Source organism: Stylophora pistillata, chromosome 12 (genome assembly GCF_964205215.1).
Source record: "Stylophora pistillata chromosome 12, jaStyPist1.2, whole genome shotgun sequence".
Classification (NCBI taxonomy): Eukaryota; Metazoa; Cnidaria; class Anthozoa; order Scleractinia; family Pocilloporidae; genus Stylophora; species Stylophora pistillata.
This window is the reverse complement of record NC_142530.1, coordinates 882286-903331: the sequence shown is the minus strand read 5'-3', so window position 1 is coordinate 903331 and position 21046 is coordinate 882286. Positions and strand designations below refer to the sequence as shown.

Below are 21046 nucleotides of genomic sequence, written 5' to 3'. Positions count from 1 at the left end.
GTTAAACGTAAAGATCAGAATATTTTCTTCTAAGGATGATAAATGATCGACGCTGAACTAAATTATACGTTGAGGAAAATGCAAAACAGCATAACCTGCAAAAGAGGAAATTTGGAAAAACACGAAGTTACGGAAACCATGAAAATCTTCGAGTTTTAAGAAAGAAAATTGTTATAATTCCAAGCTAAGTAAGCTTTTCTAGTGTTTCATTCTTTAAGGCTTTGTGTAGAGCGGTGCCTTTGTTTTATAAACCGTAAAACTTAGTGACAAGTCGAAACGGCTCGCTCTTGGTTATGATACCAAAGAGTAGAGGGACACCACGGTGATCTTCCAGGTGTTTGATCATCGTCGCCCCTCGTGGTGTACTTCGCTACTTAGGTGAGCGAGATCGACGTTCTTCCTCTCTTTAATTCTGACAGCTGTGTGAAAGACCTGATCCTTACAATGAAAAACGATCGATTGTGCTTTTTCAGTGGCGGCTTTAATGCTCGTCCATATTCAGCGCTTATCTTAAACATGGCATCTCTAGCTATCTACAAGACACGCTGCGATGTATTATTCGTCCATGTTCAACACAACAACTGCGCTAGTGAGATAGAGAATCGAAAGATCACATTGTTGCGCTCGAGGCAGAGTGCGCTAAGTTTGCCAAGTTCTACAATGGACAACAGATCGTACGGCCTCCCGCAAGAGTAAGGACAAGGTCTATCAGTTACCAGCAATGGATAAGTGGAATTGCAAAAAGTTTTAATTCATCCGTGCATCGAAAGGCCGATGGTATGTAATTTGCTCTTTTCCGTTCTTCACACACTCGAATAGCTGTTAAAATTAAATTTAATTGCGGTTTGTGCAGTCAAAATGCAACGTCGCCCAACATTGTTTTAGTTAAACCAGTGTCTTATGATGCGCTTCCACCAAAATAATTTAGAAGGGAACAACAGCGCTAACCGATTTAATATCTTCTCAAGAACACGTCAGTCTATTGAAACGCAGAAATTAAAAATAGTAAGAATTGGTGGTATATGTTAAAAATCATTAAAGAACAGTTCTCAGTTTGGCTCGATAGTGCTGACACTTTGCACTAGTTGTTCATAGTGACTTATTCATTAATTTCAGTATTTGTTCGAGCTTTTCTTCGGCGAAATAGGGGACATACAAGAAATCGCAATTCACCTCCAAAACAAAAATAATAACAAGCTCTTCTCCCAACTGGACACCAGACATGACTGCGTAGTAATAATTGCGTAGTACGCGAAGTTGCAGTGTGAAAAAAATAATGAGTGAGGAAAATAATTCTAAGTGCTGTACAGCGCGATTTTTAACATAGATTACCTAGCTAAAAGACCTGCTTGTCTTAGATATTTATGATAATATAGGAAGGTCCCCAAGGAATACTAATAACCCGGCGTGTAATTTTGTGATTGACAAAACCTGATAACTCAGGTTTATGTTTGAAAGGGCAAATCATTTGGTACATTTCACTCCAGAAGTAAATAATCTCTTAACTTTCGTAATTATTATTTTGGTTTCAGGCAAATGGTGTCGAGTTGAAAGATACTAAGTTCCTGAAACATACATCCAAGCTTTGTTGGCAGGCATGCCGAATGCTTTTATAAACGCGAGAGGGAAAAAATGCATTTGCGGCCCCCTGTATGGAGAGAAAAATCCAAAGATTTTTATTACAGGGATGGTAGAGTGAATAATGTTATTTCTGGTCTGAGTCATCAAAGTTCTGTACCATTAGAGTTGAAGAAAAGCTATCGGGGGAATATGGAGGTAGCTGCAAGTGGTAGCTGTTAAATTCTCAACAAGCTTTACAGGCGGCCAAGGAAAGAGTATGGGGCAAGAAATCAAGCACGATTCTCACCCAGTAAACTAAAATGGTTGTTGGAAATTGAGAGGGACGAGCAACCAGAGAGTTTGAAGTAATCTGGTGGCCTGATCTTTTCTCAGGCACTAAAAATGGGAAACTGACCTTGCGATTTTATGTTCCTAAAGTGGTACTTTGATTTCAATGATGTGTAGTACACAGTCTAGTTGACTTGTTCGTCATGTTTCCATAAATTTAGTAGCTGTTTCTTGGCAGTTTTTGTAAGTTTGTTTTAAAAAACGATAAAATGTGTTTTGCATTTAGAGGAACAAACTTGTCTGTAGAAGGCTAAGATTAAACCCTGAATACAGCAAAATGACCCTGTAATATTAATGCAATTCATGTCTAGCTGGGCGCACTATACTCTGATGTCCTTCATTCTGTTGTAACCAAATTCAGAGGAAAAAAAACACCTGGAGAAACTCTTAGAGGGATAATATCTGTGGACTTTCACCATTTCTATGGTCATCAGGAATGACAGAATAAAGCAGTAACTGTTCACAAGTCTTAATTCACTTAACTGAAAGAATAATGAGTTGGAGGGAACTATAGATCATTTTTTCCCAAGCATCTCTAATAATTCATGATGGAAATAATAACATTGATAACAATGATAATGATAATAATGATAATAATAATAATAACAATGATGACAATAATAATGATAATAATAATAATAACAATAACAAAAATATTTACAATAGTTAGAGAAATAATGTTCATTATCCTGATGGTTATAATTCCTATGATTATTTCCATTAATCTAATCATTATTATTATCATTTATATTACTATTATGATTATTTCAATGTTTATCTATGAACAAAATGGTGTTATTGTTAGTCTAGCTGAATGAGTATCCAAGTGATTGAAACTGGGGCAAAAACAAATTAAGAAAAGACAGAAAAACTCCAAAAACTGTTCAGGACTGCAATTCTTGAGTTGGCTCATTGTGAAAGGTTTTGGGACTTCACTAAGCTAGTGCTGTCTGTGGTGGGCCCTGTGTCAAAGAGAGATGAGTAGCAGCTGAATTAATAATAATAATACTAAGGACAATGATAGCATTGATTGACCAAAGTCACCCTATGACTAATAACAGATGATACGTGACAAACAGCATAAGCAACACACTTTTCAAAACAAAAAGAGCAAGCTAAAACTGCCATCAGATAAAAATAACTGTCCATAAAAGACTGACAGCATAGAGCTGAAAAAAAAATTGGGACTGGTTTTGCCATCAGATAACAACAGTCCATAGACTGACCACCCAAGATAAACAGAACAGATTGGTGGTTCTGCCATCAGATAACAACAGCCCATAATGGACTGACTACCCAAGAGAAACAGATCCACCTGTTAGTTCTGCCATCAGATAACAACAGTCCATGGACTAACTACCCAAGAGAAACAGAACCAGGCAGGTGGTTTTGAATCAGAAAACAACTATTTAAGACATTAGCCCTCTGTACAATGTGTCTTAGAAAATCTTCTGCATTCTAACAATCTATTGAAGAGACAAACTATCAAAAACACTTGAATTTTCATTTGGGGGGAGGGGGGAGAAATTAAATGAAAATCTACTTGCCTCAGCATGCCATCCTCACTGAGCAGCCTTTTTCAATATGAAAATGATGATCACAATCATAAAGATAATGATAATGATAACAGTAACAACAACAAATCATTATTATTATCATTTATTATGATTATTTCAATGTTTATGTATGAACAAAATGGTGTTATTGTTAGTCTAGCTGAATGAGTATCCAAGTAATTGAAACTGAGACAAAATAATCTCAAGAAAAGCCAGGAAAACCCCAAAAACTGTTCAGGACTGCAATTCTTGAGTTGGCTCATTGTGAAAGGTTTTGGGACTTCATTAAGCTAGTGCTATCTGTAGTGGGCCCTGTGCGAAAGAGAGAAGAGTAGCAGCTGAATTAACAATAATAATAATGAAGACAATGATAGCATTGATTGACCAAATTGCCTCTGACTAATAACAGATGATACGTGACAAACAGCATAAGCAACACATTTTTCAAAACAAAAAGAGCAAGCTAAAACTGCCATCAGATAAAAATAACTGTCCATAAAAGACTGACAGCATAGAGCTGAAAAAAAATAGGGACTGGTTCTGCCATCAGATAACAACAGTCCATAGACTGACTACCCAAGAGAAACAGAACAGATTGGTGGTTCTGCCATCAGATAACAACAGCCCATAATGGACTGACTACCCAAGAGAAACAGATCCACCTGTTAGTTCTGCCATCAGATAACAACAGTCCATGGACTAACTACCCAAGAGAAACAGAATTAGGCAGGTGGTTTTGAATCAGAAAACAACTACTTAACACAAGCCCTCTGTACAATGTGTCTTAGAAAATCTTCTGCATTCTAACAATCTATTGAAGAGAAAAACTATCAGAAACACTCGAATTTCTACTTGGAGGGAGGGGGGTAAATAAATGAAAATCTACTTGCCTCAGCATGCCATCCTCATTGAGCAGCCTATTTCATTTTGAAAATGATTCAATCACAATCATAAAGATAATGATAACAATAACAAAATCATTAATAATAATGATAATTATAATAATCATAACAATAACTACAATGACAAAGTCCTTGTTAGTCTGGCCTCTACCTTGCAGAAAATACAGCCCACCAACTGAGGCTGAATTCTTTAAAGGCATTGTATTGCAATTGGTCATTGGGGCACTCAAGCCACCTCACCACAACAAGGTACGAACATTGAGGTGGAAAAAAGGGGTCTGTAAAATTGACTCCATGCTGATTCGAGATGAGAAATCTGTGTTCGAAGCTTCTTCAGTTCCACTCCATGGAAATTTACTCTAGCTGATCTTTCGGTAAATTAGGAAGCGAGCTCTTTGGAGTCGTGATTGAGTTTGGAGCCAAAAGATAAATTTTTCGCGCCTTCGGGCTCAAAGTCTAGTGTGGCGGAGTTCACCAGATTTACGATAGTCATAACTCCCGCAGATTTAATAAGTTCGTCGGGTATTATTTTATTACGAAGAAGATAGACCAGCTATTAGACCGAACGTGAACACAACGTGAACGAGGTCGGGAATCCTGGCTAACCCCACTACTCCGAACGATGATTTGGCCGGCTGAAGTTTCCGCGTCGCCACATTTCGGATTTCGTCGGGAAATATCTTAAATACATCGCATATGAAATATTTACGCAAAGGAACGTCACATACCTCTTTCAAAAGTAGATACCAATGTTTGCAAGGGTCAAGTGTGGCACTTGTAATCCTGCAAAGACTCTGCGTGGTTAAGTTAGCCGGTGGAAAGCCGCACGTCGAAAATCCGACTGCCTCTATGACTTCATTTCGAATGGTTTCGAAATCGAAAACATGATGCTTTTCGACATTTCGATATGAAAAATCTCGTCGAGGTTTAATATTATAATATTGGTAAGAATTTAACCAGGATACGAGGCCAAGTCGTGCGACCGCCACAGGTTTTGTACCAAAACAATAACATCGTGTACTACGATCGCAAAGCGTGAACACTGATCGATCCACCAAGTGACGCAATACTGGAAATTCGATACGGTTGTTATTCAGGTCGTACGGCACATGAAATTTGCGATATCTTTTGTTACTGTTTTATGGCAAACCAAGCGAAAGAATCATACCTAAATAATCGAAAGAGAGGCTTTTTCGAATACGGCGCCTCGCCGGTATTGCCTCTTCTGTGAAAAGGAAGGATCTTTGAAAGACTACGTGATTAAAAATGTCGTTTTAAGGAAACAGGCAGAAACAGAGAAAACGCAGTATTTTATGACCATTACGCGCACAACAAGCTTCATTTCATTTCATGATTTTGATTTTCATCGCCAACAGATGACCCCGCGTTAACTCGCACGCAATCGCGTATCTCTCGTGGATTCGTGGGCGCTAATCTGTATAATTACATTGTGGTGTAATTAATGTGATGACATCCACTCAACGCCTTCTTCCCCAAACCTCGGCATCAGTTTACGATGCCTGCTGAGAATTTTTTTCTTGAGCAAAGCTCGTCATGTTACAGGAAACCGACACACACCGACAGATTACCAGACGAGTCATCCTACAACCCTACATCACACAAAGCCACAACTATCAGAACTCTAACACGACGCGCACAACTAGTATGCGACTCGACAGACAGCTTATCCGACGAGAACAAATACCTTCACCGTGTTTTTACGAAGAACAACTACAACAAAGACTTCATCCGACGAAACACTCACCGACCCACTACCACTACCGAAACAAACGACACCGCAACCCCTTTGACTACAGCAACCATACCGTACATAAAAGGCATGTCTGAAAACATCTCGCGCATCTTACTACCCTTCAATATCCGCGTCGCCCACAAACCCATCACCACACTACGTCAGTTACTAACCAACGTTAAAGACAAAGACGAACCGAGGAACAGACAGGGAACGATTTCTAAGATCAATTGTTCCGACTGCCAAGCCTCCTACATCGGTGAGACTGGCAGAAACCTCACAACAAGACTGACTGAACACAGACGAGCGACGAGAAAAGGTGATGTCAGCAATCACATTGCTGAACACCATCGACTTACCAACCACAACATTGACTGGGACTCTGCGCAATGCCTAACCTACAGCACTGACTATTTTCAACGACTGACTCTGGAAAGCTGGTTTACTAACTTAGAACAGACTCCCCTAAACAGATGTCAACAACTACCCGCTCCATACAAACGACTCATTCACGACATAAACATCACAAACGACCGAAAAAGAACGACCTAACTTTACCGACAGATCGAAACAGACCAATCACGACCGACTTACGTCACTTGAGTCTTACAGCCAATAACATCACGGCAAAACCAACCGATCATTTCACACGAACTGGAATAAGAACATTCTACTGACAACAATCATTCACTTGACTCTGATGATGACTTCCGCACAGGTTGTCGAAACGTCAGTCACTACCACCGACAACAGTCCTTCTCAAGACTACACTCACCCAGACGATCAGACTACACCTTCACATGTTACCCCCGGGTTCAAACCATTTACTGAAGATGTTTTTGTTAAGTTGCCTACAGGATCCGGGAAATCGTTAATAGGGAGTTTAAGCAAATCAGGCACTCCCACTCGTGTTTGACCATGTTACCCATGAAAGTGGTCATATTATTGTTATTGTTGTTGCGTTGTACCAACGTGCGGAAATACTCGATAATTCGGGCCGATTTCCTGTACCGGTGATAAGAAGCCACGAACATAACTAATCGGGTTCGCTCCAGCTAGCAGCGGACTGGCAAATGAAGAAGTACAAGTAGTGTAGGAGACGTTGGCCGACCTAAATTGCAGTGTTCTCGAAGCTTCGCCCGGTTTGTTGACGGCAAGCACGCGCTTTTTCCCTCCTGATCTCCATCTGCAGGTCGAAGCAAGCGTTTAGCCCTTGGCCTAGATTGAAAGGCGTCTTGTATTTCCTTTTGATTATTGATGTAATTTACTGTTTCTTATATATTCTGACTTTTATAATCTGTAGTAACCTCTTGAAATAGTGCGAATAAAGAGTTTCAGATCAGTTTTTAGCTTCTACTTTCTCAGTTGCTCGCTGAAACTTTAACAACCGCTCAAACAATCTGGCGTTTGTGTCGTTGGCGTAGCAGCTGACGTCTATGTTAAGCGTAGATTCTATAATTTAAACGAAATTGTGAGAAGTTTTCCCAAAAATATATACTCTATCTTTACCAGGGCACAACGATGAACATGTGAAACATTTCGAGCTCTCATCGACAAATTTCTCAGTGTTTCTCCCAATATCCACATTTTCGCGTGAAACCTTACGTCATTCAGATTTTCTGGTATGTGATTGGTCTGTTCAATAGACCGCGACCAAACCGCAACGACAATGAGAAAGGAATGTAGTTCGGTTGTCAGCAGCCGTTCTTTTGGGGGAGCGTTGCGTGACATCCAAAAAAAAACGGCTGCGAGGGAGACTAATAAAGAGGCTAAAAGTCGGACTACGAAGAGGAAAGCACTCGAGGAGGCAGGCCTTCGAAAGGTAAAGCGTCACTCTCCAGATCCCAGTTCCCTTGACTTTGACAAAGATGGTCTCCTACAGGAAGTAAATGCAATGAAAGAGGGTGATAAGGTGAGAATAAACTAAATAAAGATACTTAAAACAGTTGGAATAAGAAAATTTTGTTTAAAACATGATAGCAAATAACTTCACTGCATACATGTATGCATGCTATCAATAAACTAACTCTCCCCTCTCTGGCCAAACATAGTTATTTGGCCCATAGCTAACTATGGGCCAAATGACCAGAATTACTTCCATTCCCCATCACTTTTCTTTTCAAATGAAAAGATAAATAATAAAATTATAATGAAAACAAAAGGTTTCATATTTGCATCTTCAATATTTAGTTCACAAACATTTGTTTGTTTTAATTCTGTTTTTAAGTAGTGATTGAAATATTACTTCCCCTTATTTACAGATCAATTTCTCTGCACTGGCTAAGAACTATGGAGTATCCAAGAAGACAACAGTAGGAAACATGGTGGTGAAAGAATTTCTTAGCAAAAATAGCAAGAATTTGGAAATCTTCAAGCCCTTCAGAAAAAACAACCCACTTCCAAGAAGGCAGCTGAACAAAGCCTTTGGAGGGGAGATCACAACACCAGTGCCTCGCACAGGTGCAGCCATAAGAGAGACTCTAAGAAAAAAATTGCAAATGGGGAATACCGCTTGGGTGAGATTATAGCTCCAAAAACCTACCAAAAGCTAACATTGGATTCCAGTGGTACTCTCAAGAAAGAATGTTTCACAGTTAGTGGCAGAAAAATACCTCTACTAGAAATCAGGAAAAATCTTTTAGCAGAACATGAGGAAATGGGTTTGGTGAGAGACCACTCAGAGGCACATTATGAGGCTATGACGTACGAAGAGCTGGAAACTCGCTTGCAGGAAATTGGAGAGTTAAAAGAGAAGCCTGGTGGTGAGACAACAAGGGAGGAACTGGTTAACTCGCTAAAACACTGGGAGCGAACTCGACACCTGATGATCTGGTCAGGCCACTCAAGTGTTATGAATCATGGCCATATCCTCTTGACGGTAAATGCAATTTATGATCCAGCATTTTATTACACATCTCAAGAGCTTGAGGGAAAGGATGTCCAAGAAATGGTGGAAAAGCCACAAATTTACCTTATGGCAAGGTGTAGAGACACCATCAAAGATCAGCTATTATACAGTGACACCCGCCTGGAGGACATCCAACAGCTCACTCCAAAGATCACCTCTTCCCACAATGTATTCATCAATGAAATCTGTCGCATGTTCCATGGTGACCATCCATCACAAGAAGTTGAGAGTGGGGAGCAGTTGGGTGGAAAATTTGGCTGCTGTGGTTGCACTATGTCATCAACACAGTACTCTGACCACATAGCATCACTAAGAGCCCCACAAATCACCTTAGAAGAGCCAAGGAAGAAAGTCATTGCACGTCCAGCAGGCAAAGAAAGGAGGAATGGAGGCGTGCAACCTTTCCAACAAATGAGTAAGGATGACATGATCAGAGAGTGCAAAGGCCGAAACCTCCCAACAGATAGTTTGCTAAAACCAGCCTTGCAGAGCCAGTTGAAGGAGGAGCTTAAGGGCATTCAGCGAGTCCCTGCACTGTGTTTTCCTGATCAAAGTTCTTCAATGAAAGACCTTAACTTAACCCAATATGAAGTTGTGCCAGTAGAACCCCTCCATGATCTCAAGGAGCACATAAATAACATCTTGAAGGAACTTCCCAAAACACATGTCTAAAACATTGTGCCCTCATCAAAAACAATATGCACTAAAAACATTTACCAGATGAGGGTAATTTTTACCCGAATTGACCAATCAGAGTGCTTTGTTTGTTTCAGTTTCCCGCCGGGTAAAGTTTACCCTAGTGGGGTAAGCTTACCATTAGCAATTCGCTCGTTAGAGCCCTTCTATGGGCTGTATCGACGCAAAATAGTTACATTCTTTCGATTGTGCCTTCTTAGAATCGAATTTCGCGATTTGGAGTTGAAAAAGGTGCAAAACCAATCAGCTTATATCTAGGATGGCGCGCTTTTGGATTTGTCGGGATTCGAAAATTGACACTCCTTTGTTTGCAAAGTCATGTTTGTTTTACCTTTATGTTAAAATATTGTTGACATGAAGGTGTTTTATTGACAGGTTTTAGGTGACAAGTTTATACAATAGCAAATCAAGCGTGTAATATAATCCTTCAGCAATCCTAGCGCGCGTCTTCTTGACGTTAGCGACCTAGTTAGCATCGAACTTACACCCTCGCGACAAATAATCTGTTTACGTCGGGAAACTTTCTTCATATCGAAACATTCCTTGATTTAGTATACCTTCGAAGAGCAATGCCATGATTGTTTAAACGTACGACGCTGAAACTTAAGAGCTCTTTATTAATAAAGTTAGCAATTACAAATACTTAACTATGAGGCCTCGCTGGGGGTCACGATCTCGTTTTTGAGCCATTCCTTAATTCACGCGAGATGGTTACCCATATTGCCCGAGCCAGAGGCTCATGAATGAAATGCAAGACAACAACCCACCCATCCCACCCCGGGAGAGGAAATCCATTACACAGTAATCTCGTGCGTGGGAAATTAACGTCTCTCACCCCTAACCCTGCAGGAGATGGGACCTCCATTTATTCGTCCCTATCCGAGAAGACTAAAATATCTACACCATTTCTTGATGTTATAGAAAGGCAGCATATTCTTCTCAATTATTTTAAGACCTTGAGTGTTGGTCCGGCCGGGGCTCGAACCCTCGACCTCCCGCACAACAGTCCAGCGCTCTATCCATTGAGCTAACGGGGAGGCGGTTAGAGTGGTCCCGACTCGGTCGATCATGAAAACCGCCCAGGCTTAAAGAAACACCCCATCTGGGTGAAATCATCTTTTTTCAAAATATTCTTTAATTAAAACTCTGACAGAATTTAAAATCATGACGTATTTTTATACACTATGAGACCTTCTGGTGCGTCTACCTTCTTTGTCCAGTTTACTAAAAGATAAAAGTTTCATCGACTCTTTATTTTTCCTTCTCCCTAGTCTCCTTGAGCGACGGCAGCAAAAGCCATCGCTGAGGTGTAAATGGTTTTTCTCAACAACATCTAAAACACAGTTGATTACGCAAGCCACAATTCCCAGTCCAAAAAGCGCCGGGAAAGTTGCAAACACGTGAAAAAACGTGCTGGCAGCTCCGTTTTTGCCTTGCCCTGTAACACTTTCAAAAAGGATATAATCTCCAAAACCTACGGTAGAATATGCTATAAAAGACGCATAAAAAGCATCCACGAATGTCCAGTTTTCCTTTATTACTTGCGTGACTGCAGTGAACGAGAGATACACTGCCATTAGAGCGAACGCGAGTAGAGCGCGTTTAATCTCAATGTCTTTTACAGTCTTTGTTTTAAGAACTATAATCTCTACGCGAGTTATCACACACGTCAAAAATTCTGAAATAAGTTCACCCGCAGATTTTAGGGTTAGAAGACATAGTGGAATCCCAAGCATACAAAATACGATACAGAACAATTTCCCGTATGTGGTGATGGGTGTTAGACGGCCGTATCCTGCAAAAAGAAGAATAATTAATAATAATAAAAAAGGTTACTGCACAGGTGGCCCCCGATCATTGCTGAAAAGAGGAAGTATCATAAAACCACGACAGGCTAAGGAAGGGAGGCTCACCAATTGTAGTCATTGCTGTGTACGTGAAATCCACTGCCCTAAAATAGGTCCAGTCCAAAGACAAGCCCATGTGAACAGCGTTGTATGAAGCTATTGCAAAATACTCGAATTCTTCGTCCGAGAAGTTGTGGTGTTTCGTAAAGTTCTTCCTCAATTGTTCTAACATTCTATTAGATGTGGTCTTGTAATTTTCTTCTCGTTTCTCGATAAGGGTAAAAATTGCAGCATTTACAAATCCAAAGATTAAAAGCAAAAGTGTCCTCTTAAAAAAAGTACTTCCAACTGAAGACATTGCACTCCAGACGCTTTGCTTCCCTTCAAAGATATAGGAGCGTGGAATTGCTATTTCTGTGGATCAAATCCAAGAGAAAAATCTTCTGAGTTTGCCACTGCGCTCTAGTCAAAACAAAACAAAACGTATTTTTAAAGGCTAAACCATGTAGATAAATATTTCCAATTTCATTCGCCTAAACATTGAAGTTATTTTTTGGAAGCTGTCCTGACTATAAATGTTTCATAAAACTTTGTATGAACAGCTGTTTATGAAACTAAATCTGCCCGTGAAAAGCAAAAGGAGAAATAAAAATCAGTGGTATACTGCAAGTTAACGCTTGCTTTAAAGAACATCTTAGTTCAAGTGGTATTTACCACTTCTGCACAGTTAAGTCCAGAAAAAAAAATTCAGAGAGGAAGATGTATATAGCTAGGCTAGTGATAGCTTACAAATGCCCTTTATGGTGCCTCAGTTTTAGTACCATTTTGTTCTCGCCCACGTCTCCAAAGACGAAGACATGAATTTAAATATCAAGTACCTTTCATTCGTTGAGTGTGCAGTCGAAATAAGCAGGAAAAAACAGCATTTTTTCACAAACATTTAGGTCTAGAAGTTATTCACCGGGTTACGCGAGTTAATCAGCAAGAAAGCATATTCTGCAAGGAGATGGAGGATTACTGGCTATGCGTTTTAAACGCGAGCAAACGGATGTTCTGCGAGTCAATCCATGGAATGAAGGAACAGAAATTCACTTTCAGAGAATACGAAAATTCCAAGCAATTCAGCACCCTGACTATCGAGCTTTTCCGATTGAAAACTTGCAATTCTGACTTGTTGAGACGAGTCAAGACGGTTTGAAAATTATAATTCGGATTTTCTCGCCGATCTTTTCGCAACTTTTATCACATTAAGGTGCTTAGCACCGGTTTTATCCCTAATTTTAGCTTCGAGCCCTTGATAATTGAATACAGGATCGGTTTTATCTTCGAAAAGACAAAATTGTGACAAAACGGAATAAACAGAACGAGAAAATGTCACAAGAAATTATAATATTTACCATTCAATCGCAAAGGAAAACAGTTTTGATTACAAATTCACTTACATCCAAAACAGTGCGTTATCAAAAAGCGTTGATTGTCATATGGCTGCCCGTTTATCTTCCGTTTCGTTGGTCTACTCTGCCAAACTTCTCGAATTGATGCAAAAGCATTTCTCACGCCTTTGAAAACAGACCTACAGTTTGGCCTAGCGAGTTATGTATAATTTATGTTTTTAGACCAAGGATGCGGCACACAGTCAATTAACTCTAAAATGACTTTGCATGAGTGTGAAGGGGTCGTTTTTGTGTTTTTAATCTATAAATAAGGGCTTTTTGTTTCCATTTTTTTAGTCAGGAAATTGAGAGAGTTCTATATTTTTTATGCCATCTCATACTTCTTTCAAAAAGAAAAAAAATTAACTAAACCTTAATTTGAAGTATTTTTGTTTTCATTTCATTTTACTTCAGTTTCGATAATAAAAACTACTTTCCGATAACGTGTAACAGTGGCGGATCCAGGGGGAGGGTGCGGGGGGTCCGGACCCCCCCCCCCCTTATCAGACCTGACGCTTACATTTTTGAGACTGAAATTCTTACATCGACAGGATCGTATATCACTTTTCAACTGGCTGATTTTTTTTTTTTTATTAATGAATCCAAGTAAACGGTAAGCGGCCAAGGAATTATAACCTGTAACCGCGACTGGTGGGAGGGGGTGTGGAGGGGGTGTGGAGGGTGCTGGGGAGAAGTAATTTGCCTCAAAAGAGTCCAACAGTCCTTTCTGAACCAAAGTTTGGACTCCGCCAATCAAAAATTCCTGGATCCACCCCTGTGTAATACAATATGCAACAGTCGAGAGAGTTGTTTAATAACATTTTTAGGCTGCTATATTTGCACCAATTTGCCACTCTAAATGTTATTTAAGTAGAATATTTTAGTCGCAATTCTGTTTTCCCACGCATAATTCTTTCCTGAGATGTCTTGCTCAACATAAAAGGCCATTAGATATTAAGCGTGATCACCAGTACAATTTTATGAACTCTAAATATCACACCCTAATAACTGCATTATATTTATTCAACTTAAATTATTTCTATCCATTAATGGCGCGTAGCTAATACAGTTCCGAACTATGAATAAATTTATCAGATACAATGAATATAGGAAGTTCATATATTTTGAACTGCGGTATTAAATACGTACGATGCACGATTCTTTGCAGTAGATAGCGCTATTTATGCAATGGCGAAAATCAGACCTGAAAAAAATTCAGGCCTGTACGGGATTCGAACCACTGACCTTTGCGATACTAGTGCAGCGCTCTACCAATTTTCGCTATTGCATAAATAGCGCTATCTACTGCGAAGAATCGTGCATCATAAGTATGAATAAATTTATGAAAGTAATAGCGCCATGTTGGTAAAGGAAACCGTGAAACGAAATGAATGAGTGGAGTTAGAACACGCGCCACGAAAGGTATTTGCGTGCGCACTTCTCACTGCATGCTCAGCTGACTTGTTTGTCCATTACAAAAACATAAGGTCTTAGTCGTAATCACGTGTTCAATTCGTGACATTCCGGCTCAGGGGTCTTTTTTTTGAAAGTCCCGGAAGCCATATCTTAAAATCAAAATTTTAAGAATAGAGGCGCAGGTTCTGGCGCCCTAACCAGTCCATTTTGTTTCTTTAGCTGATAAATTTATCGTTGAATTTTCAAAACGTTTTGAAACCCATCTTGAATGGAAACAGAACAGCTTCACGGGCCCGTAAAGTTACCGGGACCTTTGAGAAACGGGCCCCAGGACACTTTGAAATAGGTACATTCACAAAGCCTTGAAATAGAATACTGTTGTGGATCGTTTATGAATCCCGAATAGCGACACTGTTACTGAGTTATTGACATCTTTTACAAGCCTGTTTCTGATCACATTTGAAAAGAAGAAAATTACTAGTTTTTGTGTAACGTAGTTCTCGAGAGAGACACGACATGTTAATTTTTTTGTGTGATTGTTTTTTTTTTTTTTTTCGTTTGGGTCATTAATGTCATTACTCAGAAGTCGCCACTTTTCTAAGCTGGTTCACTCGTGATCACGTGATCCAATGGCATGTCTCTTTCTGTAACAGGGAGGTCGTCGCAGATCTGAGTACTAAAAGCCAAACCTGGGAAAGAAAAAGTAAACGAAAAGAAGTACAATGTAAAAATACTATCAACAACAGCTCTTCAGGGCCAAGAGCACTAACTGTTATCCATATATAGTCCACGCCAAGGCGAGGTGAAGAAAATAAGAAAAAAATTCTTACCGACCAAAAGCGGCTTCTTTTTGCACGTTTCGATGCACCTCATGATGTACGAGTCATAATAACCCTGACAAGAACACAATCGAAAACAGTCGACACAAATAAAAATTAATAATTCAAAACTATATATAATTTCTATGTGTTCGTTGTCAATGGTTACCTTTCCTCTGCCAAGACGGAGGCCATTCTACGAAAAAGAAATGCAAGGAAAACCAAATTATAAGTGATATTGTCGGCGCACTACGGAGCAGACATAGCTGCGTTACATCAGCTCACCCATACCTTACGTCATCTGAAAAATATCTTTTCTTGTAGTAATTAATGAGGGTAGCTTTAATTCTTTGGCTATCCGCAGTCACAGGAATGACTCCCTATCAATTACTGTGCTCGATAGTAGAACAGTTGAATATGCAGGACTAAGTCGTCAATTGAAATGATTTATTTCGACCTCAAAACAATTAACGAAACCAGGATGGCCTCGAGAGGAAAAAAAGTACCGAGGCCCGTGGTCCCCAACGGCAAAACCCCAAAAGGGCGGGAAAACGGGTGATATTTCAACAAATCCTTTCTTAACAATTAGTAATAGTATTCAAATACTGACCTTTGTGAAACCAAGTCCCGGAACGACGATGAGATCCAGTCCACCTGATGAGATGGCTTCTTCTCTTTCATCATCCTCTAAACAAGAAAAGAATCAAAAGAGAAATCAATTCCAAAATAAAGCGGTTGCGTTGTGCTTAAACATTAACTAATATTGAAACAGCGCTGTCTATCATATTAGAACAGTGAAGTTGTTACATTGTCACTGGTAGGTGAATTATACTGGAAATGTTGCAGCAGAGCTTGTATTGAAATTTAGTATTTAATTAATGCGCCATTTTACCATATTAGGGCAACTGAGAGAGTAAACCATGTAACGGTATTACACCGTAGAGCAAGGCGAAAATACGGACGGAAAGCAAAAGGGCTGCACTAAATAATCCAAACTTTTATTTTTCCGTTTTTCAGGGTTGACTTTTAAAGCAAAAGACTTAAAAGCAGATCAAATATTTTTTTCTGGTCGTAAAGAAAACTTTAATGGTTTCTTTTATGTTGTTTTCGTCTTTCGCGCATGCCCTATATGATCGATACCATGCTCAGGTAAGTTTGTAATGCATGTTAGAAAATTAGACGTCAAAGTAATTTTTTTTCTCGCCCCTTAGAAACTCGGAAAATACTACGCGGCTCGCTAAATCTCCGCGCGTGCTATGTCAAACCATCGAACACGTTGTATTTATCAAGTATCAAAAATTCACCTGCAGGCTGCTGTATGTTCCAGGAAGTAACTGGTAAGGATATCATGTCCTCCATGGAGTGCAGTTTAACCATATCCATGTTTGGACCAATATATCGTGGAATAAAACATTCCCTGAAAAATAAATAAGCAAACAAACAAAACAATAAAGTAGGCAGTCTATTAAATTATACAATGTCAAAGAGATGTCATATAAGCTTATTTTAAACATAATTTTCTTCTTCCCTCTAATTCTTAAATAATTGCTGCCTCGTAAAAGTCACCACAATTCTTTCACAAAAAACTAAAAGAGCGTGTTTTCAGTTGGAAAACTAAGAGCAGACTGGGACCGACTTTCACTGCCTTGTCTCGCGCACACAACGTCATAGATCATCCTGTGTGACGTCAAACATCACTTCGCTCTGTTTGTCGGATCGAAGCTGTGCATTTTTTCATGAGAGGAAAAGTGCGCTACAAAAATGAGGAGAAGTGTGATTTTGATCGCTGCGTTGGCAATTGTGCTTCAATTAACGGCGGTTACACAGGCTAGAAAACAAGAAGGTAAGTTTCAAGTTAGTTTTGAAAACATTTCAAAGGTTTTCAAAAGTTTTACTTTTTCCCGGTACTCAACGATTCGGACCAGAAAATGATTGAAACATTTTTTACCTTATTATCAAACCAAAAATGTTTCCCAAGCACTAACATTTCAACCATTTTTCATTGGCTAAAAGTTAGACTCTTCAAAGTTCTCCAAAACAAAACGGGTTCTTTGCGAACGGGGAATTTTACAAACTTTTCACACTTTCACGGGAAAATAAACAAGTTCGGGGTTGCCATGGTTGCCTTCGTCAATTTTAGGCGCATTGACCAGCGTGTGCGCTCCGTGCAGGGCGCCCTATTTTTCTTTTATTGAAGCGCACGCTTTGACGGTTACTTTTTTTTTTCATTTCCCCACACAATCCTATTTCTACCTAAACCTTTTGTTGTAGATTCACAAAAAGTTCGTATTCAGATATGTATTTGTAATAGGTATGACCGTAAGAAATAGTCACGAAATAATGATAATCATTATGCTATTATCCTTTTGCACTAGATAATTTTCAAGCCATCGAATGGCAAAAACTACCTTTCGAAGATTTCAACGAAGACTCGTTCGTGGTCGGAACTTGGAGCGAAAAGGTTGGTGGGTATTTTAGAACAATCTCGGCAAATGCAAGGAGTTCATCAGTCGGGTCAACTAATGCTCGCATTCCTTACTGACAGCCAATAGCCTGAATGTAAATTAACATGTCGGTCTTTTCTTGCTGATAGGAATATTTGATAAGGATTCAAGTGTTATCACTGGATCTGGATATGCAGCTTGTTTTTCCTGGTAAAAAAAGTTCTAAAGATTTGAACGGTCCACGTTTTGGAAATGATCCACCGAAACTTGGAAAGGTATTTAAACTGGACTTTTGAAGTTCAATTTGTCATCATTCAACAAAATACTGCTTTTTGTCATGATAAGGTTTCCTCCCATTAGAGAGCCGATAGTTATACTGACAAAGAAAAAAATTAGATATCTATGGTGACCATATTTTTTTCGCCGCTGGCGGCTTCTCCTATTAGATCCTCAAGTGCAAGGAACTACCAGAATATCCTGGGAACATGACGTGCTTGGAGTACCAAGTGTACAAACAGAAAGAACCAGGAATGATCTCTCAAGTGGGGATCATGATGGAAAACACGTGGACCTTTGTGGTGACAACAGTGGTTAAAGGTTGGAAAACTTGCTCAAATGGCGTTGGAACAACGGTTAAGAACATTTGGAACGGAATGAAATGGTTGATGGATTTTGCTAGTAAAATTTGGAAAGGAATGGTGGATTGCGTCGGTAACATTTGGAACGGACTGAAAAGATGGGCGGAATGGGTCTTTACCACGATGATGTGGGTAGATGAGTACGTGTACTTCCGAGGTTTATGGATGACCCAGTGGTACTTGGACAGTACTGAATGGCTGACGGAACTGACTTGGAACGGAATGGAATGGTTGGCAGCGGTCTCGAAGGAGAATGCTTCATGGTTAACCGAGAAAACATGGATTGGATCAAAGCGATGGGCCGAGTGGGCATGGGGGGAAGCGAAACGGTTAGCGAACTGGTCATGGACAGAGTTTAAAAGGAACTGTAAACCACTTGAACCTGCGCTCGAATACATTTTAGAGATAGGTGAAGTTCTCATCAAGTTTTACAGTGAATATGTTCACGGTGAGTCGAAAGCCTTCCAAAAAAAAAAATTCCTTAAATACTCTGCGGAATCGTGTATAATCAGCGAGAAGTCATGATTAATATTTTTAATGCTATTTTTTGTTTGTTTTCCCAACAGAACATCTGCTAAGTATTCAAACACACATCATCGTCTCGAGCTGGCGTGAAACTGGCTACACGATCTCAGCCGTACTGGTGATGAACTGTGTGGTGGTGGCTGTTTATAAGTTGATTTCGTGGCCTGTGAAGTTGATCTGGCGAAGATGGTGAGTAGGAGAACGAAACGTCAACAAACATTTAGCACACTCCTGCATAGATTTTCTGGCTTCTTTGAGTTGCCTTTCAACAAACTTTCCCAAACCTTACTTGCCTCTCAAAAATTAAAAAAAAAAGTAAAAAATGCAACTATTTGTCCGTTTTTTGTATGTTTCACAGGAGCAGTCGCTCCCCACCGCTCTTTTAACTGACTCCTTGTTTTTATTTAAACTGACCCGCTGATTCTAAAAGACTTTTTGTCATTGTGAATACATCTCTTGGGTTTGTTTTCTTACTACAATTTTTCCTTCCAGGCAAGCTTACAAAGAATGGAAAGAAGCTGAAGAGGCTTCCTGGAGACTACCACCAAGACGTCAGTCTCAATTAAACAAACGAGTCTGGGAGAATCCCAAGAAGAAAAAGCTCCACAGGAATAAAAATTGAAAGAATCCATATTTGATTTCATATTTTGTGTGTACTATGAACTATTTTGAGCAGACTCTTTGTGGAAACATGTTATTTTCATTAAAATGGATTTATCAGTTGAAACCTTAAGTTAGTCGCTGCTTTTATCTGTTTCCTCTTTTCCAACTGTTTGTCATTTTCTTTTGCAGTCCACTTTTTGCTTGACAAATATCCATTGCATCCTAGTCAATAAATTCCATCATCCCCTCCTTATAAAACAAGTATCTTTATCATGCTTTTGCCTCAAACTCAAGACAAGAAAAAGGATAGAGTTGTATTTAAAACCTAAATTTAGTTTGGAATTTAGTTCTTCTTCACATGCAAAAAATAAACTGCAGAAAATGTCCAGCCATTCAAGGAGTTGATCAGACAAAACCTTTAATTGACCAGAAATTGTCTGTTGACCTGGCCTTGTTCAATTGTGAGAGAAAGCCCTCAACTGTGCCTTAACCTTTTCATTCCAGAGATCTAAGTAGTAATTCTCCTTACTGTATGCCATACAATTTTTATGGTGCAAGTTTGGGGAATTTGGTATTGGATCAACTAATGGTCCCTACTTGATATTTTTCTACATTCTCATGACTTGTCTGCTTGGTACTGTATTGATATTGTAAGGAGAAATTCTGTCTTGGTCACTTATGGGAGTCAGGTGTTAAAGGTTTTACACATGGTTAAATTTATGTACCATACTTACTTCTTTTCGTGGAAAAGCTCCTGTGACAGAGATGAGAGCAGAACTACAGTTTAGTCATAATTGAGATGTTCGAGAACGATGGTACAATATAAAAGAATTTGTATGTATGTCTTTGCATTATTTAGACAGACCAGCCCAGTTCAGCTTGAAGCTGGTTTAAATGGGGGCCTGTACATCCCACCATCCCACCCCAGGGGAGGACATCCATCACACAGTAATCTCGTGTGTGGGAAATTAACGTCTCCTACCCCCAACCTTGCAGGAGACGGGACCTTCAGTTACTCGTCCCTATCTGAGAAGACTAGAATATCTAACCATTTCTTGATGTCATAGAATGGTAGCAAATTCTTCTCAATTATTTCAAGACCTTGAGTGTTGGTCCGGTTGGGGCCGCACAACAGTCCAGAGCACTATCCATTGGGCTAACTGGGCGGCGGTCAAATAAATTTCTTTAGTCTCTGACCTTCAAAATTCCTTTGGTTTGAACTTCTGAGGGTATGCTGAGATAAACTGAAATTCGCTTGCTTGATTTGTATTCCTCCATTCGAAGAACCTTGCGAGATAGAACAATACAGATAATCAAATGACAAGAACAACAGCAGCGATACACAACAACTTAGATCTCACAGACCAAATTAGAGCCAAATGAACAAGGGCCAGAACGTACTTGGTTCACAATTGAGGTAGATTCCGTTCTTTTTGCTTCATCTGTCATGGTTGCGATTCTCTTCTTCAACTCACGTCGCAGAACTTTTTTAGCCTCATTAACAGCCATTTGCGACATTTTTATTCCGCAAAAATCTTTTCCCCCTGTACTGGCGAGCTGCACGTCATGATCGCAAATGTAAGATTTTAACCAGGCGTT

At 39.6% G+C, this 21046-nt stretch overlaps 3 protein-coding genes, 2 long non-coding RNA genes and 1 pseudogene across 8 annotated transcripts; 3 read left to right on the top strand and 3 right to left on the bottom strand.

The window, feature by feature from the left end:
* Nucleotides 1-46: 46 nt before the first annotated feature.
* LOC148718339 (uncharacterized) lies at nt 47-2133 on the top strand. The gene is made up of 2 exons (XR_015994097.1): nt 47-777; nt 1533-2133. It is a non-coding gene; the product is annotated as an uncharacterized LOC148718339 (long non-coding RNA).
* Nucleotides 2033-5084, bottom strand: LOC148718338 (uncharacterized). Its single transcript, XR_015994095.1, has 2 exons — nt 3456-5084; nt 2033-2870 (listed from the first exon to the last, which is right to left on the bottom strand). It is a non-coding gene; the product is annotated as an uncharacterized LOC148718338 (long non-coding RNA).
* A 2024-nt stretch (nt 5085-7108) lies between these two features.
* LOC148718337 (uncharacterized) lies at nt 7109-10034 on the top strand (annotated as a pseudogene). Its single transcript, XR_015994094.1, has 2 exons — nt 7109-8031; nt 8381-10034. The product of XR_015994094.1 is annotated as an uncharacterized LOC148718337 (transcript).
* A 278-nt stretch (nt 10035-10312) lies between these two features.
* On the bottom strand, nt 10313-13179 carry LOC111327441 (two pore potassium channel protein sup-9-like). Of its 2 annotated transcripts, none has more exons than XM_088741427.1 (3): nt 13013-13179; nt 11637-12032; nt 10313-11518 (listed from the first exon to the last, which is right to left on the bottom strand). In XM_088741427.1, the coding sequence occupies exons 2-3, from the start codon at nt 11926-11928 to the stop codon at nt 10899-10901; spliced, it is 912 nt and encodes a 303-aa protein (XP_088597553.1). In that variant the 5' UTR covers nt 11929-12032; nt 13013-13179; the 3' UTR covers nt 10313-10898. The 2 variants fall into 2 exon arrangements, with proteins under 2 accessions (XP_088597553.1, XP_088597554.1); XM_088741428.1 differs by having other exon boundaries at nt 11637-11984.
* A 617-nt stretch (nt 13180-13796) lies between these two features.
* On the bottom strand, nt 13797-21043 carry LOC111327433 (5-formyltetrahydrofolate cyclo-ligase-like). 2 transcript variants are annotated; one of them, XM_088741434.1, is made up of 8 exons: nt 20849-21043; nt 20645-20734; nt 20182-20201; nt 16542-16654; nt 15848-15924; nt 15407-15433; nt 15250-15313; nt 13797-15108 (listed from the first exon to the last, which is right to left on the bottom strand). In XM_088741434.1, the coding sequence occupies exons 1-8, from the start codon at nt 20963-20965 to the stop codon at nt 15017-15019; spliced, it is 600 nt and encodes a 199-aa protein (XP_088597560.1). In that variant the 5' UTR covers nt 20966-21043; the 3' UTR covers nt 13797-15016. The 2 variants fall into 2 exon arrangements, with proteins under 2 accessions (XP_088597560.1, XP_088597561.1); XM_088741435.1 differs by lacking the exon at nt 15407-15433.
* Nucleotides 16799-19577, top strand: LOC148718336 (uncharacterized). Its single transcript, XM_088741426.1, has 6 exons — nt 16799-17080; nt 17613-17698; nt 17831-17956; nt 18128-18767; nt 18886-19033; nt 19337-19577. The coding sequence occupies exons 1-6, from the start codon at nt 16999-17001 to the stop codon at nt 19464-19466; spliced, it is 1212 nt and encodes a 403-aa protein (XP_088597552.1). The 5' UTR covers nt 16799-16998; the 3' UTR covers nt 19467-19577.
* Nucleotides 21044-21046: the final 3 nt, after the last annotated feature.